This window comes from Pygoscelis adeliae, unplaced genomic scaffold (assembly GCF_000699105.1).
Source record: "Pygoscelis adeliae isolate BGI_AS28 unplaced genomic scaffold, ASM69910v1 Scaffold113, whole genome shotgun sequence".
Classification (NCBI taxonomy): Eukaryota; Metazoa; Chordata; class Aves; order Sphenisciformes; family Spheniscidae; genus Pygoscelis; species Pygoscelis adeliae.
The window spans coordinates 1,776,353-1,797,151 of NW_008825108.1; the positions used below are offsets into that span (position 1 = coordinate 1,776,353).

Sequence of the window (20,799 nt, forward strand, 5' to 3'; positions counted from 1 at the left end):
GGCTGTGGATGCTCAAGGCCAGCTTGCCATGGTGCAGCTGTGTAACCTTGGATCAGACCATTGGGAAAACAGCAGAGTTGTGAGAAGAGCCGAAAGGAGCCTCCCCTTGCTCGGGAGGTGATTTACGCTCAGGCCCTCACCCTTGGTCCCCGCCCAAGCTACGTTGAGCCATGCCTGTGCCTCACACCTCCAGCAAGCCTGAGCCTGAGCCTTAGAGCATCTTCAACACAAGCAGCTAAACCTTCAAGAATGTGTGGGTAGGCATGCAGGGCTCTGACAGGTTGATATTTGTATGTCACAGGTAAGCTACAATAGCTTTGGTTTGGAGAAGTACCATTCTCAGATCTAGGAGAAGAACAAATAAAACACAAACAGTGTAAGCAAAGGAATAGAAGTTCCCTTGACAGTTGATAGGAAATAATACCCAAAGAATAAGGTGAGACTTAAAATATTCATTTAGGAAAATATTCGTTTAGGAAAAAAACAATCTGGCCCAGCTGTAAAATGTTCTTCCTGATTCTGCAGAAAAACTTCCCTGGTGCCTCGGCAGCTGTTCACAGTTTAACAAATGCATAAACAAAAACTGACGTAAGCAAAACAAATCTGAGACAGCGCAAATTAATTTCAGAGCCCAAAAAACTAAAATTTGCCAAAGACGGTTCTCATTTATTATACAAAATTCTTAAGAAGTACTGCAAGATGCCATGAGAGGCTTATTACCACATGCAATTTTGATGTTTTAAAAGTTAGTAATATAAACAATAAAGCGCAGGGTAATTAAATTCAGAATATGCTGACAGATTGCTGAGTCAATTGGGGACCATGAGCAAATGAGATGCTTCCACTGGATTTCTGCAGGGATCAATGCAAGACCTGTTGCTATTCAGTATTTGCATCAATACTGGAGATGAAAATTTATTTTAAAAGTTACTGGCAATAATATCTGTGGCTGGCAGGAACTGAGAGCATGGTAAACAAGAACAAGGCAGTTAGTGATCTGCCTCACCTAATTTAAAAAAGAAAAGTAGAAACAGACACTTCTTCTATCAGCTAGGAGGATTCAAGTAGAAAAGACTTTCTTTTAATAACCTACCAGGAGACTCTGAGACAGAAAGACAGATAGGAATGTCTTTCTGGAAGTACCTAGATTTAGCATGTAATTTATCAGATGTCTAACAGCTGAGCAGACATCCTCAGGCAGAATGTGTTGATGGATAATACATGATTATGAAACAAGATTCATAGTCAGGCAGCAAGAATGATCAAGGGGATAGAAATGTTCTCCTATGGAGAAAGTCAGAAGCTACTGGGATGGATTACTTGAGTAAAAAGACATATAAAAGGAGCTATAATAAAATAACCAATAATGCATCAATAACAGCTCAGCAATGCCCTTTCTGTCTGACTCCTAACAACAAGGGGCTATTCAATTAAAGATAAATTCAAAATTATGAGGAAGAAATTCTCTCTGCATAGCAAATATTATACATGGAACTCATTGCCACTAAAACCAGCACACACAAAATCCTGACACATCAGGATTCAAAAGGAAATGTTCATAGAGGCATTCATCCTTCTGCTGCTGGCCCTACTGCCAAACCTCCACTAAGGACTTGAGACGATACATCCTATTGAATTTGCTCCCCAAATACAGTCAGTGTGGATGATGGCACAAGGATCACGAAACTGGCAAACTCCAGAGGCAGTGCCTTCTTTGCAAGCTGATGATAACGGCTTACAAAAACCGTAGAAAGGCTGGATGCCCCTAAGTTGCTAACAGCTGTGCCAAATTAGAGTAGTTTTAAATCTGTTGTTGTTGTGTACCCTGTGGATTTGTTGCAACAGCAGGGACTGGAACGACCCCAGTGAGCATTGTGAGGAAGGCTCCACATGCACAGCAATGTCTTGCTACAGCTCTGTGTGGGACAATAGCTCCTTCTCTGTCCTAGACCACTCAAATTAAGTCTGTAATGCATGGCTCCTTGGCAAGTGTGGCCATTCTCTTCCTTACCCTAGTTCCAGTTCAAAGTCCCAAGCACTGGAACTACAATGCTGCCTTTTTCCTGACATCACAGAATCCCAGGTAGTAGCTAGACTTTCTCTTCATGCTGCCCTGTTGCTTACAGCTTGCGTTTCCATTAGCAAGAGCAACCCAGAGTGGGCTGTGAGATTTCAAGTAGCTTATTTATAGCTGAAGTTTGTCATGCCTTGGAGAAAAACAATCTAGGACAGATTATTAAAAAAAACACCAAACCTTGCTGTATTCAAAGGAATTCATTACTGTTTTCACATTCCTGACAATGGTGTTACAGCAAGTAAAAATTGAAAGCACGTTGTTTCCATAGCAATTGTTAAAACGACAAGTTGTCACCTACTAAGCAATTTAAAAATAAACAAATCACTTTAAGAAGTGAGGGTACGAAGTCAGCACAGTTTATATTCAATAGTGGTTGTCCCTAGGCAAAGGGGATGAGGTGTTCTTTCCCCGTACCTAAACAGCGTACTGATACTCCCTAACACAAAACTCATCATTAGGCAAACATTTAGGAAAAACTTCGACTACAAATTTATGAATATTCACTGTTAAGACAGTCTTCTAAGCAGAGGAAAAATTATACACTGTTCCTCTTTGTAAACATTATTTTTCTCCCTGTGTGTACAGAAGCCTTCCTTTTCTCCCCATTTCTAATCCTCAAAAAGACGACACGTCATGAACACTGTCTGCAGACTCGATCGGTGGCATCTCAGAGAAAGAAAAATGGGAAATGTACTATTACTGTTTAATAATGTTCTCACCAAGAGCAAAAATCACAAAGCAGATATGTAGGTCAACCAGATATTAACTCTGATTTTTCTTTAATACTTCCTGTTAAAGAAACAGGATTTTTACTCTTTTTATTTTCCAAAACCAACACATTTTAAATTCAGAGGTGCCTTTACAATGACAGTAACAACCGTGATCCCCATGCAGTCACACAGAGATAAAACTTCACTGTAAGATGACTATGTAACAAAGACTGCTGAAGGAACTTACCATTTTCCTCGCCGTTCCTTCTTGTCTTACTCTACACCTGCTAGAATGAAAACCTCTTCGTTGCAGTATTTATTTTAGTGATTCTCTTCTGCCAAATTCATGCAAGAATTTTAATGTGACCCAGAGTATCGGTGGTCAAAAATAGCTACTATAAAACTATCAAAGTCTTTTCCTTATCTCCAAGAAACTGCCATTTTTCTCACACTGCTTTCCTCTTCTTCTTAACTAGTGTGGTGGTGACGAGTTAATCCCTTTGGAATGAAGAATCTAATTAACATCTATTAGGTGTTTAAACATTAATTAGACTATAGCAATTTAATACTCAAGCTAATATGATATTTGATTCTATAAATGCGCATTTCTGCTACCAGCTGAAGTTTTTGCTCCTTGCTATTCAGAATATCAGAGAAGTCAACCACAGTGGTCCCCAGCCTTAAAATTCTATGAATTTAGTGGGAAATCACTGGGGTTTTTCCAGACAAACTAGAAAATGGAACTTGTTTGTAACAGAATTGAACTTGAAAAGGAATAAAAACTATTTCTTTCTATTTGTTTTTACTATTTCATTCCTATTTATCTCATGAAAGTCACTTATAACTAGAGTTCCGTGTTTAATTATCTGTAGAGATGCTGAAGCCACTGAAGCCCCCAAAATTGCATACCAGAACTATATTGAGCATCTGGAGATTAAATAAATATGGAGATGGGATTTGAAAAGTATCCAACATTAGGTAAATTGTGCAAGTTATAAAATCAGCCTAGAAAAGAGCTCAATTTCTTCCTTCTCCGAATTTCAGCTGAACTCATATATCTAGTGTCGATACACTCCAAATAGGTATGTTATGTGTTCACTGCCTCCAAAATTTGATTAAAAAGCAAAGGAACTTAAAAGAAGACCTTATTATTCATAAAGTAGGACTCTAAAATACAAAAAAAAAAAAAAAAAAGCAATACTTTTTGACTAGTGCATAGAACAGTTGAATAAATCAACTGAAAACTGTGGATGATTAAATACACTTACAAATATAAGAAACAGTCATGCACATGAGGGGCAAAAAAGAGATTCCTATCTATCTATATAGGTATACTTACATAGCATGTAGGCTTACCTTTATGAACACCCATCTGCATATGGGAACACACATGTATGACACACACTGGTATGTTATGTGTTCACTGCCTCCAAAATTTGATTAAAAAGCAAAGAAACTAAAAAAAAGACCTTATTATTAATAAAAAAGGACGCCAAAAAAAAAAAAAAAAAAAAAAATCAAAGCAATACTTTTTGACTAGTGCATAGAACAGTTGAATAAATCAACTGAAAACTGTGGATGATTAAATACACTTACAAATATAAGAAACAGTCATGCACATGAGGGGCAAAAAAGAGATTCCTATCTATCTATATAGGTATACTTACATAGCATGTAGGCTTACCTTTATGAACACCCATCTGCATATGGGAACACACATGTATGACACACACTGACACTGCAAGGACAAGCTCTTAGCAGCATAGGCTGAGATTTCTCATACTCCTACACATACAAATATGAATTCGGTCTACCAAGTCTTTAGTCAAAACAGTTGACAATTTACTATTTCGTGTACTGCAAAACTAGTAGTGATCCTAACTAGAGGACTATTATATACTGCAGAGTTAGTGATCCACATAACAATTGACCTGAGAAGGCACAGCCCTGTGCTGTGCTTGTCCATCTCTTAACTTTGCCCAGATCTATTCTGTGCGAGTACATCCAAGCGAAGTAAGAAAGCAAAGATTTCTAGCTTGTGTGGAGACCATATACCAGAAAGTTAACCTCACATATTGATCCATGCTATCTAACACAAAAAATGTCATCAATTACAAGATCAACAAAGAACAGATATTCTTTTCCTAGAGTATATTTCTGCTTCATAAATCTTGAACATACTTATTAAGTCTGATTACCTGTACAAATAATTTAAGTTGCTGGGAAAGTAGTTTCAAGACTGAAGGACAGCATGTTAGTACTTAATTAAATATAGCTTACAGTGATGTCCACACATCCTTTTAAACCTTCATTTCCGGACAACAGAACAAGGTCAAAATAAGTAAAAGGTTTTTTTGCTTAAGGATACTGAATTTCCAAAGATTTCACAGGGTCTTTACATACTATAAAGATGTAATAGCAAAGATTGTTACCATCTGATAGGAGAGGGACAAACGGAATCTTGTGGGATTTAAATGCAGCACAGACTGTTCTTCCTTGCCCCTTCACCTCAGGAAAAGGCAGGTGAAAAATGCACACTGAATACCTCAGTATTCAAAGCCATGCATACTTCAGTTAATTTTTCAGAGCCAAAGCTTGTTCACAGTGGTCTCTTCTGCCACCACAATAATGCAGAAAAGAGTGTCCAGACTGTTTCTCTTCTTCACAGGAAAAATGATCTTTTTATACGCAATAGAAAGAACATTGCAGTGATCTCTTTCTTTCATAAGTAGTTAACTGAGAGCCTACATGACTTAACTCAAGATACTAAAATCAATCCCCAAATTATTTAGTGAACCTTCAGGAGTTCTCACAGGTGTATCCATGCTTGCCCTACATAAATGAACAACACACAGGAAGAATCTGACAAGCATGACCTCTGGGATGAGCAAAAGTTATAGGACAGCTGTACACTATGTACACATGTATTACAAAATATCACGAACCCACCTCTGCATCTGCAGTTATTTGCAAGTTCAAGTACACAAGTATATAGTGTTAGTCCTTCTGGACATTTTTATCCATCTATACAAATGTATGTATTTGAACATATGAACTGCGGTAAATTTACTGTACTCTCTTTTCCACATAAATATATATTTAGTTACTAAGGAATCCTTCCTGCAAAAAAGTCTACCTCACAAGTTTAGCATATTCTCCCACTTACCTGTTCCTCTTGAATTCTGCCTATTTTTCTTTTCCTAGGATTTTGCCCTACTGCTTTTAAACAAACGCCTTCCTCCTTTTTTTAAAAACTACTTGATTACTTTTAATTTGCAATGTCCTAGATATAACCTTGCTTCCTAATGTCCTTCAGAACTTGTATGTGCACTAGGAACCAAGCATCACTCCTGCAACTGGCAAGCTGAATCTTCTCATTGACTCAAAAGCTTTCAGAAGTTCAACAGTGAGATGGTTTGTAAATTCACAGAAGCAAGTGGATTCCACCAGATTAGCGTATTGGAGACTCTTCCAAAAAGAGCTGAGCATAAGCAATACTCAAACAAATGGCTGATTTTTACTGCCATAGTTGCACTGTAGATATTCTCTGCATCATGTATTTCAATAATGCATTCCTCGCAAGCTTTCATGCTGAACAGCAAACGTAAGCACATCAGTAAACTTTATCTGGACAGAAGATACACTGAGATTCAAATTAAGAAGAACCATTTGTTTAAGTTTTCTCCAGCTGCTGCAATCATTGGCAGGGAGCATTAAGGCATGTGAGCTTCTCTGTCTTAGCCATTTAGGGAAAAAAAACCCTTGTGCTTGTTGTTATCACTTTGTGTACTTTAATATTTAATAAAAAATACTTGTTTGACAAACCCACTTTTCTGAGAGATTATTGAAAAATCAATCCAATGCCTAGAAGCTAAAAAACAAAGTTATCTGCCTCAGATCCTACAGATCACAAAATGATGTGGAAGAAAAACATCCTGACAAAAGTTCATTTTCTATTTCATAGAACAACTTAACACACTACCCACAGTCTTTCCATGAACAGAAGAAAAAGTTAACACTTTTAAAAGTTAACCACAAAGTTAAAAGTTAACCACAAAGACAAGAAAACATTCCAAAACATGTTTTTAAGACCTCAAGATTTGCTTTGCTTTTAAACATTGCATTTTGTTTCTTACTTTACATTTTTCTGTTACAAAAATGATAAACAACAGGATTTTGTACAAAGCAACACACACAGGTGTCACCTAGGCACAATCTGCTGTTCTATGAGAGATTATCAATCTTCTTCCTACTACATGCACTGGTAAAAATAAACTTAGTACCATTTGAAATAGTAACATGAAACATGAATGTGAGCACATATGGTGTCACAGACTTTGTTTACATAGCAAGTAGTGAGGTGAATTAGAGCAGATTAGTAGATCAAACCATTTAATGCCAATGCTTTTTACCTCTTCCATTAGATGTTATTAGAGGTTTATTTTACACTAGACTTAGCCTTGTTCACTGGACGAAAAATGCAGCTCAAAGTTTTCTGACGGAGAGCTATCCTACAGCTCTTTGCTCCCTTGACTGAGGGGACTTCTCTTCTAGGAAGTGTCATGCTGTCCCTTTCATCTGTTTCATGCAGATGACAGTAGCATGTCAGTGCACACATCACCCGTAGACTCTACTATAAAATTTCTCTTAAGTCCTATATTCCGTATCTCTGGTCACAGAACTAAAACATATGACAGTGTCTTCTTGCCAAGAAGGGACAGGATCATTCACGATGTCCTCAATGCCAATGAGCATCATGAGAGATGCTGCATACCCCTGCACTCCACACCATAAAGTACACTCTGACAATGGCGCAGCACAGGCCTAATTTAATTGTGCTTTTACTGAATGCATAATGGAACACCAATCTACATTTAGTCATCTGAAAGACACTGGGCTATGTGGGACAGACACTGTGCAAAAGTTTCCAGTACCTTCCAAACTTAGGCTATCACTTTTCGTCTGAACCATCTGTGAGGACATCTTCGAGATCTTCCTTCAGACTGAAACACTGAGCACAGCTGCTGCAGTACGTGTATGCTCAGTTCTCTGCTCTCTTTGTCACAGGTGGGCCATCCAGCAATGCACTTGTGTCAGGACTTTGTCTGTTCCTTCACTGAAGACAGTCACCAACCCACTGAGCATTCACGAGTGCATGGAGTGGGATGGGAGGAATACCACCGGACATCAATGTCTTTCAATCTGGCAAATGTTATGCAATGATTAAAAAGGAACTGATTCCCAATACTTGCCTCTGTCCTCAGTTTTCCCCTCCTCCACACCTCTGTGCTTCACACACTCCCTTGCTGCATTCAATCCATTTGTTTTGGGTAAACCTGGTTAATCCAACTATGCCTTACCCCAGCCCACAGTGCCCTTCCCTTTATGACCTTTCCCAAGCGTGACTTGGGGCAGAGGAAGAGATCATACATTGCCAACAACCACTACCTTAACCACTGCATTTCAAAGAAAATGAATCATCCTGAATGGTATTTGTTGTACAAGCAGCTGATTGCAGGGCAGGGACAGGATCTGACATGTGGCCAGAAGTGCCAGCAGCACTACCACCACAAGGCAGGTCCTTTATACACTGCATTTGAGGAGAGGAAGAGACAGTGTGGCTGGATTTTTGTGCAGGAGCCTAAGAGGGCTATGTTATCAAGGCACGCCATGTCCACAGCTTATGCAGTTGCCAGGACTGTGCCTGGCACACACGCAGAGCTGGGATGGGGCAGATGGTCTCTGACGGAGCTTGTTGCTCCACAGAACTTCCCTCACAGCTCACAGCCCCTGGGGAATCCTCTCTCAAGGTGCAGCAGCTCTCACAGTCGACCCAGAGACCTACACCACCTTTCCATAGCTCTGCGACCAGTGCCCTAATTCTACCAGAAACCTCCTAAACACAGTCCCACGCTCAATACATGTGCAGGAAAGAAGTAGACAGACTTACTCAGGCAGGCATCTGAACTAGTTTTGCAGTTCCCATTGCCTGCAGTGGCAGAGAGTGGGCCAAGGGGATGTTCCTGCGTGTTGTTTCGCGAGGGTCCTCTAGGGGTTGCAGGCATGTAGACATGTGCAGCACCATTGCCATGCTTTTCCCTGGACTTTATTCCCAGACTGCTGATCCTGGGACCAAGGGCGTGGATGTCCTCATGAGCAGTGGGCTTGGCAGAGTGCTCTCCCCTCCCCTGATGATCTGTTCAAGATCTCTGTGGTAGGGGCACACGCACCATGCCACCTCTGAAGCATGGTTGTCCCACCTCTTCAAGAAGATGGTTTTCATCTGCTTGAAATGAATGCAGCACCACTTGTCACTCCTCTCCCACTTGGCAGTAGGCTTGACATTAGCAACAGGGCAGTGCATATGCTGGAGAAACTTTTAGGCCTTTCAGAGCACATGCTGTCAAGCTCCATGTTGCCCCTAGCTCAATATTCTGGGAGGCCAAAGCAACAGTTGTCACTGTTGCAAAATGCAGCAATAGGAAAGGAAGAATAATTTTAATCATGTTACAAGAAAGATGTTGTTGATAAACGAGGAACAGCAAAAGAAATAGGACTGGTGAAGAAAATAGAAGCCAAAGCTGGGAAGAAATAAAGGAGCAGCTGAAAGTCAGAACAAGCAGACATCTGGCAGGCATTAGAAAATACGAAGTCACATATAGCATTTGGCCCTTTTGCATAGCATGAGAAGTACTTCAGAATAAGGTGGGAGCTCTTGCCAAAGCTTTGTGTTGGCACATGTACTTTTCATTTGCTCTGGAGAACTTCACAGCAGTGCAGTCCCGCTCATTGGATCCTACCCTTTTATCCCAAGTGGCAAAGCTTCTGTCTTAGCTTTCTCTGTAAAGATGTCATTCATATGTCTAAAACCACTCTGTGAACCAAATCAATAAGCAAGGACAATCAGAGGACTTATTTCAGAACTGCACTACTGCTGTGATTTGAAATATCATGTAGACACACCCCTAATGATCATTGCTTTTCTGGACTGGAGGATCCTTGACCTGCTTCAAGAGGCATCTTCTGCTTGTGAGAATCTTGCTTATAAGTTTATAGAGTGAACTTTGAGCAGTAAAGTATACTTCTAACTTCCAAAACAGGATGCAGGAAGCACTAGCCAGTTCTGTAGTGTTTGATGCAGCAGCATCCAAACAATTTTAGAGGCAACCTCACCTTACTACAACTGTTCATGCTTCTTCAGTATCCACAGGATTCAGAAACATATTTACTCAAAATTCAGGCACAATCCCAATTCCAGCTACCCAGCAACAGCAGTGTATAAGTTCGTAACAGTGAAGCACATCTCAACCAGTACCAACTTAACTGGTTGTGCAAACGCCAAAGGATTGTTCTGATAATGCTTGTTCCTGAAAACAATAACAATCCATTTCTGTTCTAGTATGGTCATCTTCACTTGTATGGTCTATTAGCAGGAAGATGGAGAAAGTTGAATCATAATACACATTTCCTTATGCAGAACTTCTGCACTTATGATGGTCTGCAAACCAGTATGTTTCCACCATGTCATGCTGACTCCCCTGCTCCACAAACACTGGGTACAGATGGTGCTCTAACAACTGCTATATTCACAATGTCATCAAAGCTTGCTTCATATGCTTTTTCAAGCCCTCAGTATCAGTACATTCACTATACTTTTGCAGTTCTTGTATGCTCTGCCATAAGTTATCATTAGATTTTCTTTAATGATTCACACGTTTCGAATTACCACTACAAATCAAGAGGTGATCAGCATGCCACAATGGCAGAGCTAAAACAACTTCTGCCTCTAGGTCTGTTGAAAAAGACAGAACAATTACTAGGTGGGCTTTTCACTCTGCATAGAGTTGGAGAAGCTGGGATCTATCCAGAATTCCTAATATCAGATGAATGCAGGCAACCAAGTCTCAGCACGCTTAAGAGCTAACAATGTTGGTGCTTTTACATAAAATGTCTTTCACTATCACTAATGGATACTGGATTCACACCCTGAAGAATAAAGAAGATGGTTCAAGCAACACTGTAGGTTCTTGCCTGGTGAATAGAGAACAATAACTTCTGAAAAATAACAATGTAAGGCAGCGTGATTGCTTTTTTGAGCACCAAAGTTAGGATGCAGCAGGTCACTCTAATTAGACTAGTCTCTTCTCCACCCCACTGAGTTTCATCCCCCAAGGAGAAGAACCAAGCCCGGAATGTCATCTGAGTCTTGACTTCAGCTGCCTTGAGTGGTAGGGGGAGGAAAGAAGAGACAAGTCTCCTTAAGAGTTCTGCCTCCAACCACAGAGCTCCCAATTGCCTCCAACTCAGATCCAGTAAGAATGTGTCATCTCCAGACATGCAAAACACAACATCCTCTCCTAGGTCCATAATAAAGGTAGTCCAATGTCCTGTGGCTGAAGCCTCAACCACACAGGTACACTCCACAATCTGCCATTTCTAGGTCTGCTGTTTTGGAGTTCCTTGCCCCACTGACCATCGCCAGTCACACAGATGAAGTAGACAAGTTTGAAGAACAGTGAAGTAAATTTTTCTTATGAATTACTGTAATAGCCAGAAGAGTATAAACACTGAAGATATACACAAAATTTAAATATATATGGCATGAAGAATGGACAGGCATAAACAGGATCATCAGGATCATCAATGGGAGGAGATGCTGCCTTTTCAAAGGTTGGCTTTTTAGAATGGATCATACCTCATACAAAATTGTAGTATTCCCATGAAGGAGAGGTCCATAGCAAATGTAGGAATGACCAACAACCCAGCCTAAATCAGAAGCTGCCCACCACACCTAAAACGAAATAAAAACATAAATATAGTGGGGAGTTTTTAAGAGGGGTTCAAAAAAATTCACATGACATTTAAACAGAATTACCTCACCAGGTTTGAGTCCATATACAGCTGACATTGTCCAGTTCAGCATAACTGCATAGCCACCTGTTGGTCTGACAACACCCTAAATAAGAAAATTTGAACATTTAAGATAATTTGAAGGATGTAATGATATTCCTGTCTCCAATGAAATTTTGGGGTTTTTGGCAGTAATAGACCTAAAGTTGTTTAATTCCAATAGTCCTCACTTAAGAAAAGGATCCGTTCTGACAAGTACCTGCTTGTGCTAGCATTCCCACTGAAGAAGGACTCTTGGAAAAACAAACAAACAAACATACAATAAAGCAAACAAAAAACCCCAACCCAAGCCCTAGATGACAATAGTTTTCAGAAGATAACTAACAAAGACTAGAATTCTCTCATTAAAATTGGATACACGAATATTTAGTCAACATATGCTGACAAAAAGTAAGAGATTGAGTATTTACCTCACTTAAACTGTGACCATCTAAATGATAGGCATGTTTCAAACTCATTGTCTAGTCTATCATCACTGGAAAAGAGGAGCACCTGTGGAATAGCCGATGCCTAAAATAACTGGGGTGAATCACTCCCTGAAATGTACCCCTCTTTCTGCACTGACTCTTTTTAAAGTTGTCAGAAAAGTGGCTTAAACCAGATGTCTATTTTTGAAAGGTTTAATATCTAGCCTGAAGTATACATACAAATGCAAAATGAAGAACATCCCAGTCTTACTCTAAAGGAGAAATTCAAAAATTAGAACAAGAAAGTATCAATAGCATTGTGCACCTTGGTAAGCCAAAAACCAGCTCTGGAACACCGTTAGTAAGAAAAATTTTGAAATCTTTTGTAATATTTTTATGTTTAATATACATTTTATCATCTTCTAGTACACTGTTTCTAGAAGAAATAATTAAGTAAACTATGTCCTGATGTCCTGAAATAAAATTCAGGTGAGATTCATCTCACCAAACAAACATCTACAGTGCAGACATTACAACGCAGCGATCTGTCTGTGCTAGGCACAGTACATTCTCTTTATGTAGTTAATAGAATGAAACAGGCACTTTCAGGCCTTGTCCAAGAAAGGAGGGACTGTAGATACATATTAACTCATTAAAATGGAGATTGCCATAGCAGAGAATGGTTAACTAACACTTCACAAATTTCAGAAAGCAGATTGCTTTTGTTAGTCTCAGCTTCTAACTTAGTCCCTGCTCTGAGATTAACAAAAGTTTTGTTATGAAGGTCATAACTTGAGTAATTTTACTTGCATGACCACTTAAAAGCAAGTTCCTTAAATGAATAAAAAAGTTATTTTATTCATTAAGTTACTCATTGTAGCTTAGTGCTAGTTGACGCTCTCCCTCTCATAAGGGTGATTCATTCAAGGTGTCTGTATTTTTCTCTGGAGAGCCAACACAGTGAAGTAAACTTCTGAGAACTTTTATCTCTGAGATACTGTACTTTGAAACTGACAGTCAAGGAAAATACCTGTTGTAACAAAGGATCTTATCTTGGACCTTGTGACAATATAATTAAATGATTCAAGATACGTATGTTGCTTTAAAGTGCCCACGTTCAAGGCAAAAATAGAAGACATTTTTCTCAGCAAAATTGATGTTTGTTTTCCCTTACCTCTCTGTAGATTCTGAACTTTACAGGCCACATCATTAAATAATTTTCCAGTAGTAGTCTGAGCACTGCCATACCCAGGGATGTGTGATACTGTCTCTGAATTTGTGGTGGTAAGACCACCGCCAGAAAATCATACTTAGCTTGTCTTCTACACTTTAAAAGAGAATTGTGAGTACCAAGCAAACACTCAAGAGTTTGCTTTTAAAATAAGATCTTTTAAAAATAGATCATTAAGACTAATTGACATTTGGAAGCAAACATTTTCAAAGAATGCCCTATGTCAGTTTTCACTCACTTAGTCTAAACTTTCATTTTCATGGGAATTATGTTCTCAGAACTCTTCAGTAACACAAGCCTTCAGAACATGCTTAATTCCATTTAATCTGTAATGTCATTCATGACATTTTATCTATGGGAAGATTAGCTAATATGTAAATAACGAATAAGCAAAGATTATTCAGCAATAAATGCTATCACACAAGTGATATATTAACTAATCTTGCCATTAAGTGACTATACTACGCTTATCTCAAACAGTTAAAACACTGAAAATATTAATGGATAAAAGGCATTCTGCTGTCCTCAAAAGTTTATACAGTACAAACATTTTGAAGTAAATGCAGTTTATCTTTATAATACTACTATTTAAATAAACAAACGTGATTTATTCCTAGACACTGACTTTAAAGTAGTGAAATGTGAATAAATGAGATTAAACCATTTCTAGCAATGTTTATCATTTATAGCACTGAGCACTGGCAAACGTTTTCAACCTTTTTAATTAAATATTTTCTCAAGTGGAACTGCAAATAAGTTGGTCACAGACACTTAGACTACAGATAGTCCTTTACCTTGGGCAAGCCTGTTGTTCCAGATGTATACAGAATATAAAGTGGATGGTCTGAGGGAACGGAGACACATTCATAACACTGTGCTTTTGCAAGCTCTTCTTCCCAGTCAAGATCGCGACCTGGGACAAGAGGAACATGGCCCTGTCCATTGAAAAATAGAAAAGCGTTGAAAGAAAAACAGATGCAATAAACGGAAGTGGGTCAAAAAACATGTACTATTCAATTTTCTGTACAGTAATCTCTCTGCTGCATTAGCTCTATTTACTATTTAAATCTTATGAATATAAAGTTCCCCTATAAAATTCAAGAACAATCTACAAACAGATACACCAAAAATTTTAAAATTTCTTGTAAAAGAGAAAAGGCACGTGCATTACATACACATCTGAAAGTTAACATAAAAGCACAACAACTGTACACCCACCAAATTAGGTCGCTTGTAAATGAGAACTTTATCAGGTTTGCTCTGTACCCTTGTCAGTGCTCCTTCTAGGAGGGATATGTATTCCACTTTCCTTTTCGGTTCTACTCCAAAACTTGCTGTTACAATAAGTTTGGGCTAAAATAAAGAAGTTAAATTGTTAATATATACATTTGCAATATATTTTGTATATGTAACCTAATAACATGTTTTCCAGGAAATTCTTTGATTAATGACACTCAATGTATAAAATCTGCCGTCACATAATTAGAAACAGGGGTTTAGATCAGTTTTCTAAGGAAACCAAGCTTGTGCGATCTTGCTGCCCATGCATCTGTTTTTTGTTCAGGAGCACACTAGCAACTTCTGACACTTTTCACCATTTTCAACCAAATTTCAGTAAGAAATCAACAGAATTAAGTTCTTGTAAGTTGCACAAAAATTAATGAACAGAGATAACAACCCATCTCCATCTTAGCGCCTCTATTAAGGAAAAGTGGTACAGTGATGTCAACAATTATCTGTCCTGTTCAGCCTGCTTTCTACTTATCTGCCTGCACTCAATGGCATATTTCAAAACTAGCTATAGCACTTTGCTGTCTCTTTTCCAGCCTGCAATTAAATGGCACAGGAGGGAAAATAGGGGAAAGAGGAAAAAGAAGGCAAACAAGAGATGACAGGAAACTAGAAATACAGGAAGAGAATAAGCTAAAGTCATAAGGCACATGAAGGAAGTAAAGCTAGACTCTTTCAAGTGATGGTTGCAGGATTCAGGATGTAAAACCACTAAAAATCAGATTTCCATAGTTCTGGGGTTTTTTAGAATAATTTCTATTTCCAAATGTGGATTTAGCATCTTTGTCATTAAATTAATCTCAGGTTTTACGTAAGATTTCCTAAGTCAAGAAATCTGCATACAAACTATTTTGACTTAGGTTCCAAGATCAGTATATTTTTATTTCTTGTATTTCAGGAAATAAAAGGTAGCACCAAAGAAACTGTGTTAGAACACATTTTAATTGAAGAAGAATGAGTCTTCAATGTCCTTGCTTTTGGAGTTTTAGAACTGTATTTATCTTATGCCCCTCAGTTTGATCAAACTAGTTTACTAATTGTATGCATTAGCAGAAATCTCATTACATAGGCACAAACCACAATGCCACAGTTAAGGCTGCATTAAACTCAGCACAGAAAGCACAGATTAAATTGTTTTCTTGTGCAATAATAAAATGTTTCCTGTCCAAATCTGCCATTCAGGAAAGCTCGCTAATTAGTTTGTATTCAAAATAAAGATTTCAGATGAGTTTTAAAATTTCAGCATTTGTCATCTTTCTCTTTTGGGATGCACTGATTTTCATAAAAGATGACACAATACAATGCAGTTAAACTGAAAATTCATCTGGAGTCTACCCTGAAATTAGACCATAATTAATGTAAGATATTAACACAGTTCTATTCAATTGTTAAGATGAAAGACTGTTGTCAACACCGGGTTTACAGTCATTTGTAAATAGTGCCACCTCTGCTCATCAACTACTTTGTATGCAGTAAGGCAGTCTAAAAATAACCAATACTAAATTGGCTAAGGTGATGTATTTTCCAAGTGAGGGTTACTACCTGGAAGCATCATGGATCACTCTGTGCATATCAAAGCTCCATTACTGGATTTAACTGCTGTTTTCTAGCGTTTTACCTCTCTGCCTACTGACATTACTTTCCCTGCATCTCTGCTCCCATATTGCTTTTATACACTCATTTCCCACCTCTTCTGTGGCTCCATGTAGTCCTGCACAATAAGATTAGATAGAAATATATTTGAAGTAAAACCAGGAAAATCCAAAGGTTTGCTGGTGAAGGAATGCCAGCAATACTGAGCTGTAGAAAAAAAACAACAATATGAAGAAGTAGAAATGAGATAAAGCAAGGCCCGATAGTACCAGACCAATAATTTTATTCTGTTGTAAAGACACCTACTACAAATTCTTCTATAGTCTCTAACAGCATACAAGGCAAAGTTTAGAAAAAGCAATAAATAAATTTTATTGGGCCAACTAGTAAAGCTGCAGAATGCCCAAACCAAAAACCGACTACCTTTGGGGCACAAAACGTCAGGAGTGTCATTAAGAGGTTTACAGAGAGATCCAGCACTCAGGCCCTCACTGTTCAACACGCAAAGCTCTTTTCTCTTTGTGCCACAGCCACACAACTGATTAGAAGCCTATGCTCAAACTTACTGCACTTCCGTTGTGCGTCCCTCCTCCTTCAAAAAAGCGACAGGCATTTTAAAGAAATCTGGTGCTTATGCAGTCATTATATAGCTCTGCTGCACCTGCTGGTACTGCTCTGGCTTTGTGGTTAGACGATCCATGTCAGATTGCCATGCACATTTAGTTCTGCCAGATATTACACAGTGCTCTAAAGACAGAGTCCTGAATCATATCATACAAGTAGTTAAAAATAAAAAGCAAGATACTGCCTTCTAATCTACAATATGTATTCCCAAAATAAACAATGCTTTGAGAGAAGACAAGACAGGACTGCAACTATTATAAGGCAATTGTGCATCTTATGTATCAGCAGCTGAGCTTGCTGCCTAATCACTCAAAAGGTTGGATCATCTTATGATGAGAAGTGGGGGTAACCATTCGTAGCCATACCTGTGCGCAGGAACTATGTCTTATTCAGAATAAATTATTATAAATATTAGCTCATTTTTTCAAGGAAACCTTATTAAAATCTCCAAATGTCTCAACTGTAAATAAGTGAGGAATACAGTACTTCTGGAATGGAAGATAGTAACAGATATTTTTGAGTAACTTGGGTGTCTCGTACATTTTGTATTTCAAAGAATTGTTGTTCACTTGCAAATCATAACACTGCTTTAGTGAAGCACTTTCAAAAATCATGTCTGAAAAACTCCATTACTTGCATTTTATTTTGCAGGGTTTGGACTTAAAATCTAAAAAGCCCCCTGAAATTGTTATATTATTATTGTAATTCAAAAAACATGAGAAAATTTCGTTGTTGAAGGCATAGCAACTACCCTATCAAATAGGCATATAACCTTATTGTTCTTAAGTATCCTTCTCGGTTTTCCTAGTTTACTAAGATAAAGGGTTTAAACAGATGCCATTTTAATTTCTCAAAATATAGTTAATGTCCTTCAAAAGTATCCATTGTTTCGGTATTGCAAACTATATATTCCCAGATTCAGGTGAAAAGAAAGATGACAAGAAATGCCTGTTCTCACATTCTGAAGAAGTCTGTATTACTTCTTCAGAATTCACTGCAGAACACCTGTAACTGCCAATACCTGACAAGAGTAAAAATGATCAGCTGCAGGACTTTGCAGCATTCCCAGACCTATTTAAAATTCAAGATAAATTAAGGTAAGCTGGTGAAGTATATGTACCTTTTCATAGTCACTAGAAAGCACTTGGTATTTCTTTCACTTAGATCTTCCAATAAAATGAGAAGTTTGACCTTTCTTCCACAAGAGCATCTCACAGCCAGCTTTCCATTCCACATCTTTAACTCTTTCTAATGCATCTTACCAGCATTAGGTCCTGCACTGCAGCATCCAAACCAATTCACATAAAAGCCTAATAGAAAGGTTAGGGTTTTTTGAGACTGCTTCAATTAACTTTTTGAGTTCAGCAGAATACCATCCATCACAGCTACTCATACACATATCTTAAAAAAAATCTCAGTAGTGTGCAATTCACTTATCAAGAAAGCTTTGCAGTATTGCAAAATTGGAGCACGTTTGGAAATTTAGATTGAGGATGTGCTTCTCCTCTTTACTTACACTTTCATTACACATTAGATGGACCAAAAACCATCCAAAATATTTAGATGTGCCTTTTAAAGAAAAAAGAAAAAGGCAATGTAAATTAGGATTTAATCCATGGTCTGCAGCTAGTAATTCTATAGCTAACCTGGCAAAAGACTTGCTGTATGACCTTGGGTAAATCACTTAAACTTCCTCTGCTTTCCTTTTAATGCATGAAGCAAGGATTATGGTTACTGTGCTGCCTCCCTTTGTTCCTCAGGGAAAGTCCACTGGTATTAGTTAGTTAATAATTGCAGAATACTCTAAAAGTAAACATGCTAGATGATTCATATTGTAGCAACTTCCATTTTAAAAGTCTATCATTTTTTCTTCTACCTTATTTTTCCCTACTCAGAAGCTTCTATGAGTTAAAATTAATTTTTACAGCTCGTTGAAATAGGGAGGGAGCGGGAAGAAAGACAGGGAAAATTATGGAGCTGTCATTAGTCTTCCCTCAGCTCTTTCTCACAATTCCAACAAACTATTTCAGTTGTTTTATTAACTTCCGCTTTGTTAAAACATCAAGAGGGAGGAGGGGGAATGCATTCAACTTTCTATTTACAAACATTCATAAAATTCAAGCCTTGGGGATCTGAAAAGCACTTCTGTATACAAAAATCTGAGTAAAGTTCCAGAAAACCTGTGGACTTTACCCTGCATAATGTTTTGGCTTATATGCCTAACCAATGTGATTCAGTGATAGATGGCTACCACGGATGGTCTGAATGATCCAGGTGACTGATCAAGATGACAAAGACTTTTGTCTTGTTCACTGGTAGAAAACAAGAACAGAAACTTCCAATACAAACGTTGTTAGCTGGTTTGAAACTAATGCATACACAAGCTCCTAATATGCATATATAAGCTACTAAGTAGGTTATTAAAGTACTATTTGCATTTTCACTTACAAAGACTTACATAATGCTTCATAAACAAGTTCAGCTTGTGCCAAACATGGAAGCCTTTAAAGCATTCACCTCTATTAATTATGTTCTCTTCAGAGTCACTTACTTAAGACAACTTGTTCCCTAACTGCCTTGATTCATGTACAAATTAGATGAAGTAGCTATATAGCCGAAAAACATACTACCTAATATGCATAAACAGCAAGTAAACCAATGAAGTCATTTAGGGTTGGCAGCATTTTCCTCATACACTGGAGGGATGGTGTATCCCTCATACAATGGGTGAAAAGCCCATTTTAAGGTGATGCTTTGTAGACAAAGATTGACAAATGGGAGAAGAAAGTATGCTCTAAACAGCAGCGTGTTAAACTCATGCTTTTTTAAAAGAGGTCAAAATTTGTATCTCAATGTCTGCTACAAAAGTATCACCCTCAGCACAGATGTAGTACTTTGTTCACATTTCAATGTTAGGTATTATAAACAAATGGAGACTGCGTGCCACACAAAGAGAAATGTTATCCTCTCTGGAAAAAAGGGTTTTTGACGTTGATTTATATGAATAACTAATGCAATGGTGTTTGTTGTTCCAAATACATATTACCTTTGCATGATCAATGCGAACAGAAAGCTCTTTAGATGCAAATCCACCAAAAATCAGGCTATGAATGGCTCCTATTCTTGCACAAGCCAGCATACAGTACACTGTCTGTGGAATCATGGGCATGTAGATGACCACACGATCTCCTTTCTTCACACCATGTCTGACCATGACATCAGCTAACTTGGAGACCTGTACTGACAAAACATTCACAACATATTAAAAGTTTTTCCAGATCTGCTGTTGTCCCATAAAAAACAACTTTCACACAATCAACAAACACAGGACATTAAGGAGACAAGCCAGTATGATACAGAAAGTAGATGAACGATACAATCCACATTCAATAAATTTAGGACATTTTCCTTTTTGCAAAAAACACTGTAATACATCTCTTTTTTTTTTTTTGTAAAATGAGAATGGACTCAAGCTAATTATTTTACACATTAGAGAAAAAAATCAATAGCAATGTTTTGCAAACTTTTAAATGACACTTTAACCATTCTTTCTTTTATCCAGATAACTGCTTATATTTCTCAATTTTACCTTTTAAGAATGGATGTAAAGAGGGCATTTCATAACACAAATTCTGTCCTAACTAGCTAAGTTTGAAACACAAATCAATATGTAGTAATATTTTCTCTGCTACAGTGTTGTAAACTTCTCAGAACCCGAGACAAGAAATCTTATCCCCTGAGCCAAATGTAAATACAAATTCAGAGAAATACATTTAGACTTAAGAAATCATTTTTCCTCTCACTTTCAGATTTTCATTTTTGGTATGCAGAAGCCTGAAGACAGACTGTGCATGGCAGCAAAGGACTGGAACTCAAGAAATGTGACAGATCAGCAGCAATGTCAACCACCTGTATCACCATGAGAAAATATTTATTACCTTGACAGTATATAGTATT

The 20,799-nt window shown here is 37.9% G+C and overlaps 1 protein-coding gene across 1 annotated transcript in view; it reads right to left on the reverse strand.

Annotated features, from left to right (window-relative positions):
• ACSS3 (acyl-CoA synthetase short-chain family member 3) overlaps positions 1–20,799 on the reverse strand; it is an 85,509-nt gene that overhangs the window by 52,045 nt on the left and 12,665 nt on the right. Inside the window, exons 3-7 of the mRNA XM_009327655.1 lie at positions 19,889–20,077; positions 14,554–14,688; positions 14,130–14,270; positions 11,663–11,743; positions 11,483–11,578 (exon numbers count right to left, since the gene is read on the reverse strand). Of these exons, the coding sequence (XP_009325930.1) occupies positions 11,483–11,578; positions 11,663–11,743; positions 14,130–14,270; positions 14,554–14,688; positions 19,889–20,077 (642 nt within the window). The remainder of the gene's footprint in view (positions 1–11,482; positions 11,579–11,662; positions 11,744–14,129; positions 14,271–14,553; positions 14,689–19,888; positions 20,078–20,799) is intronic.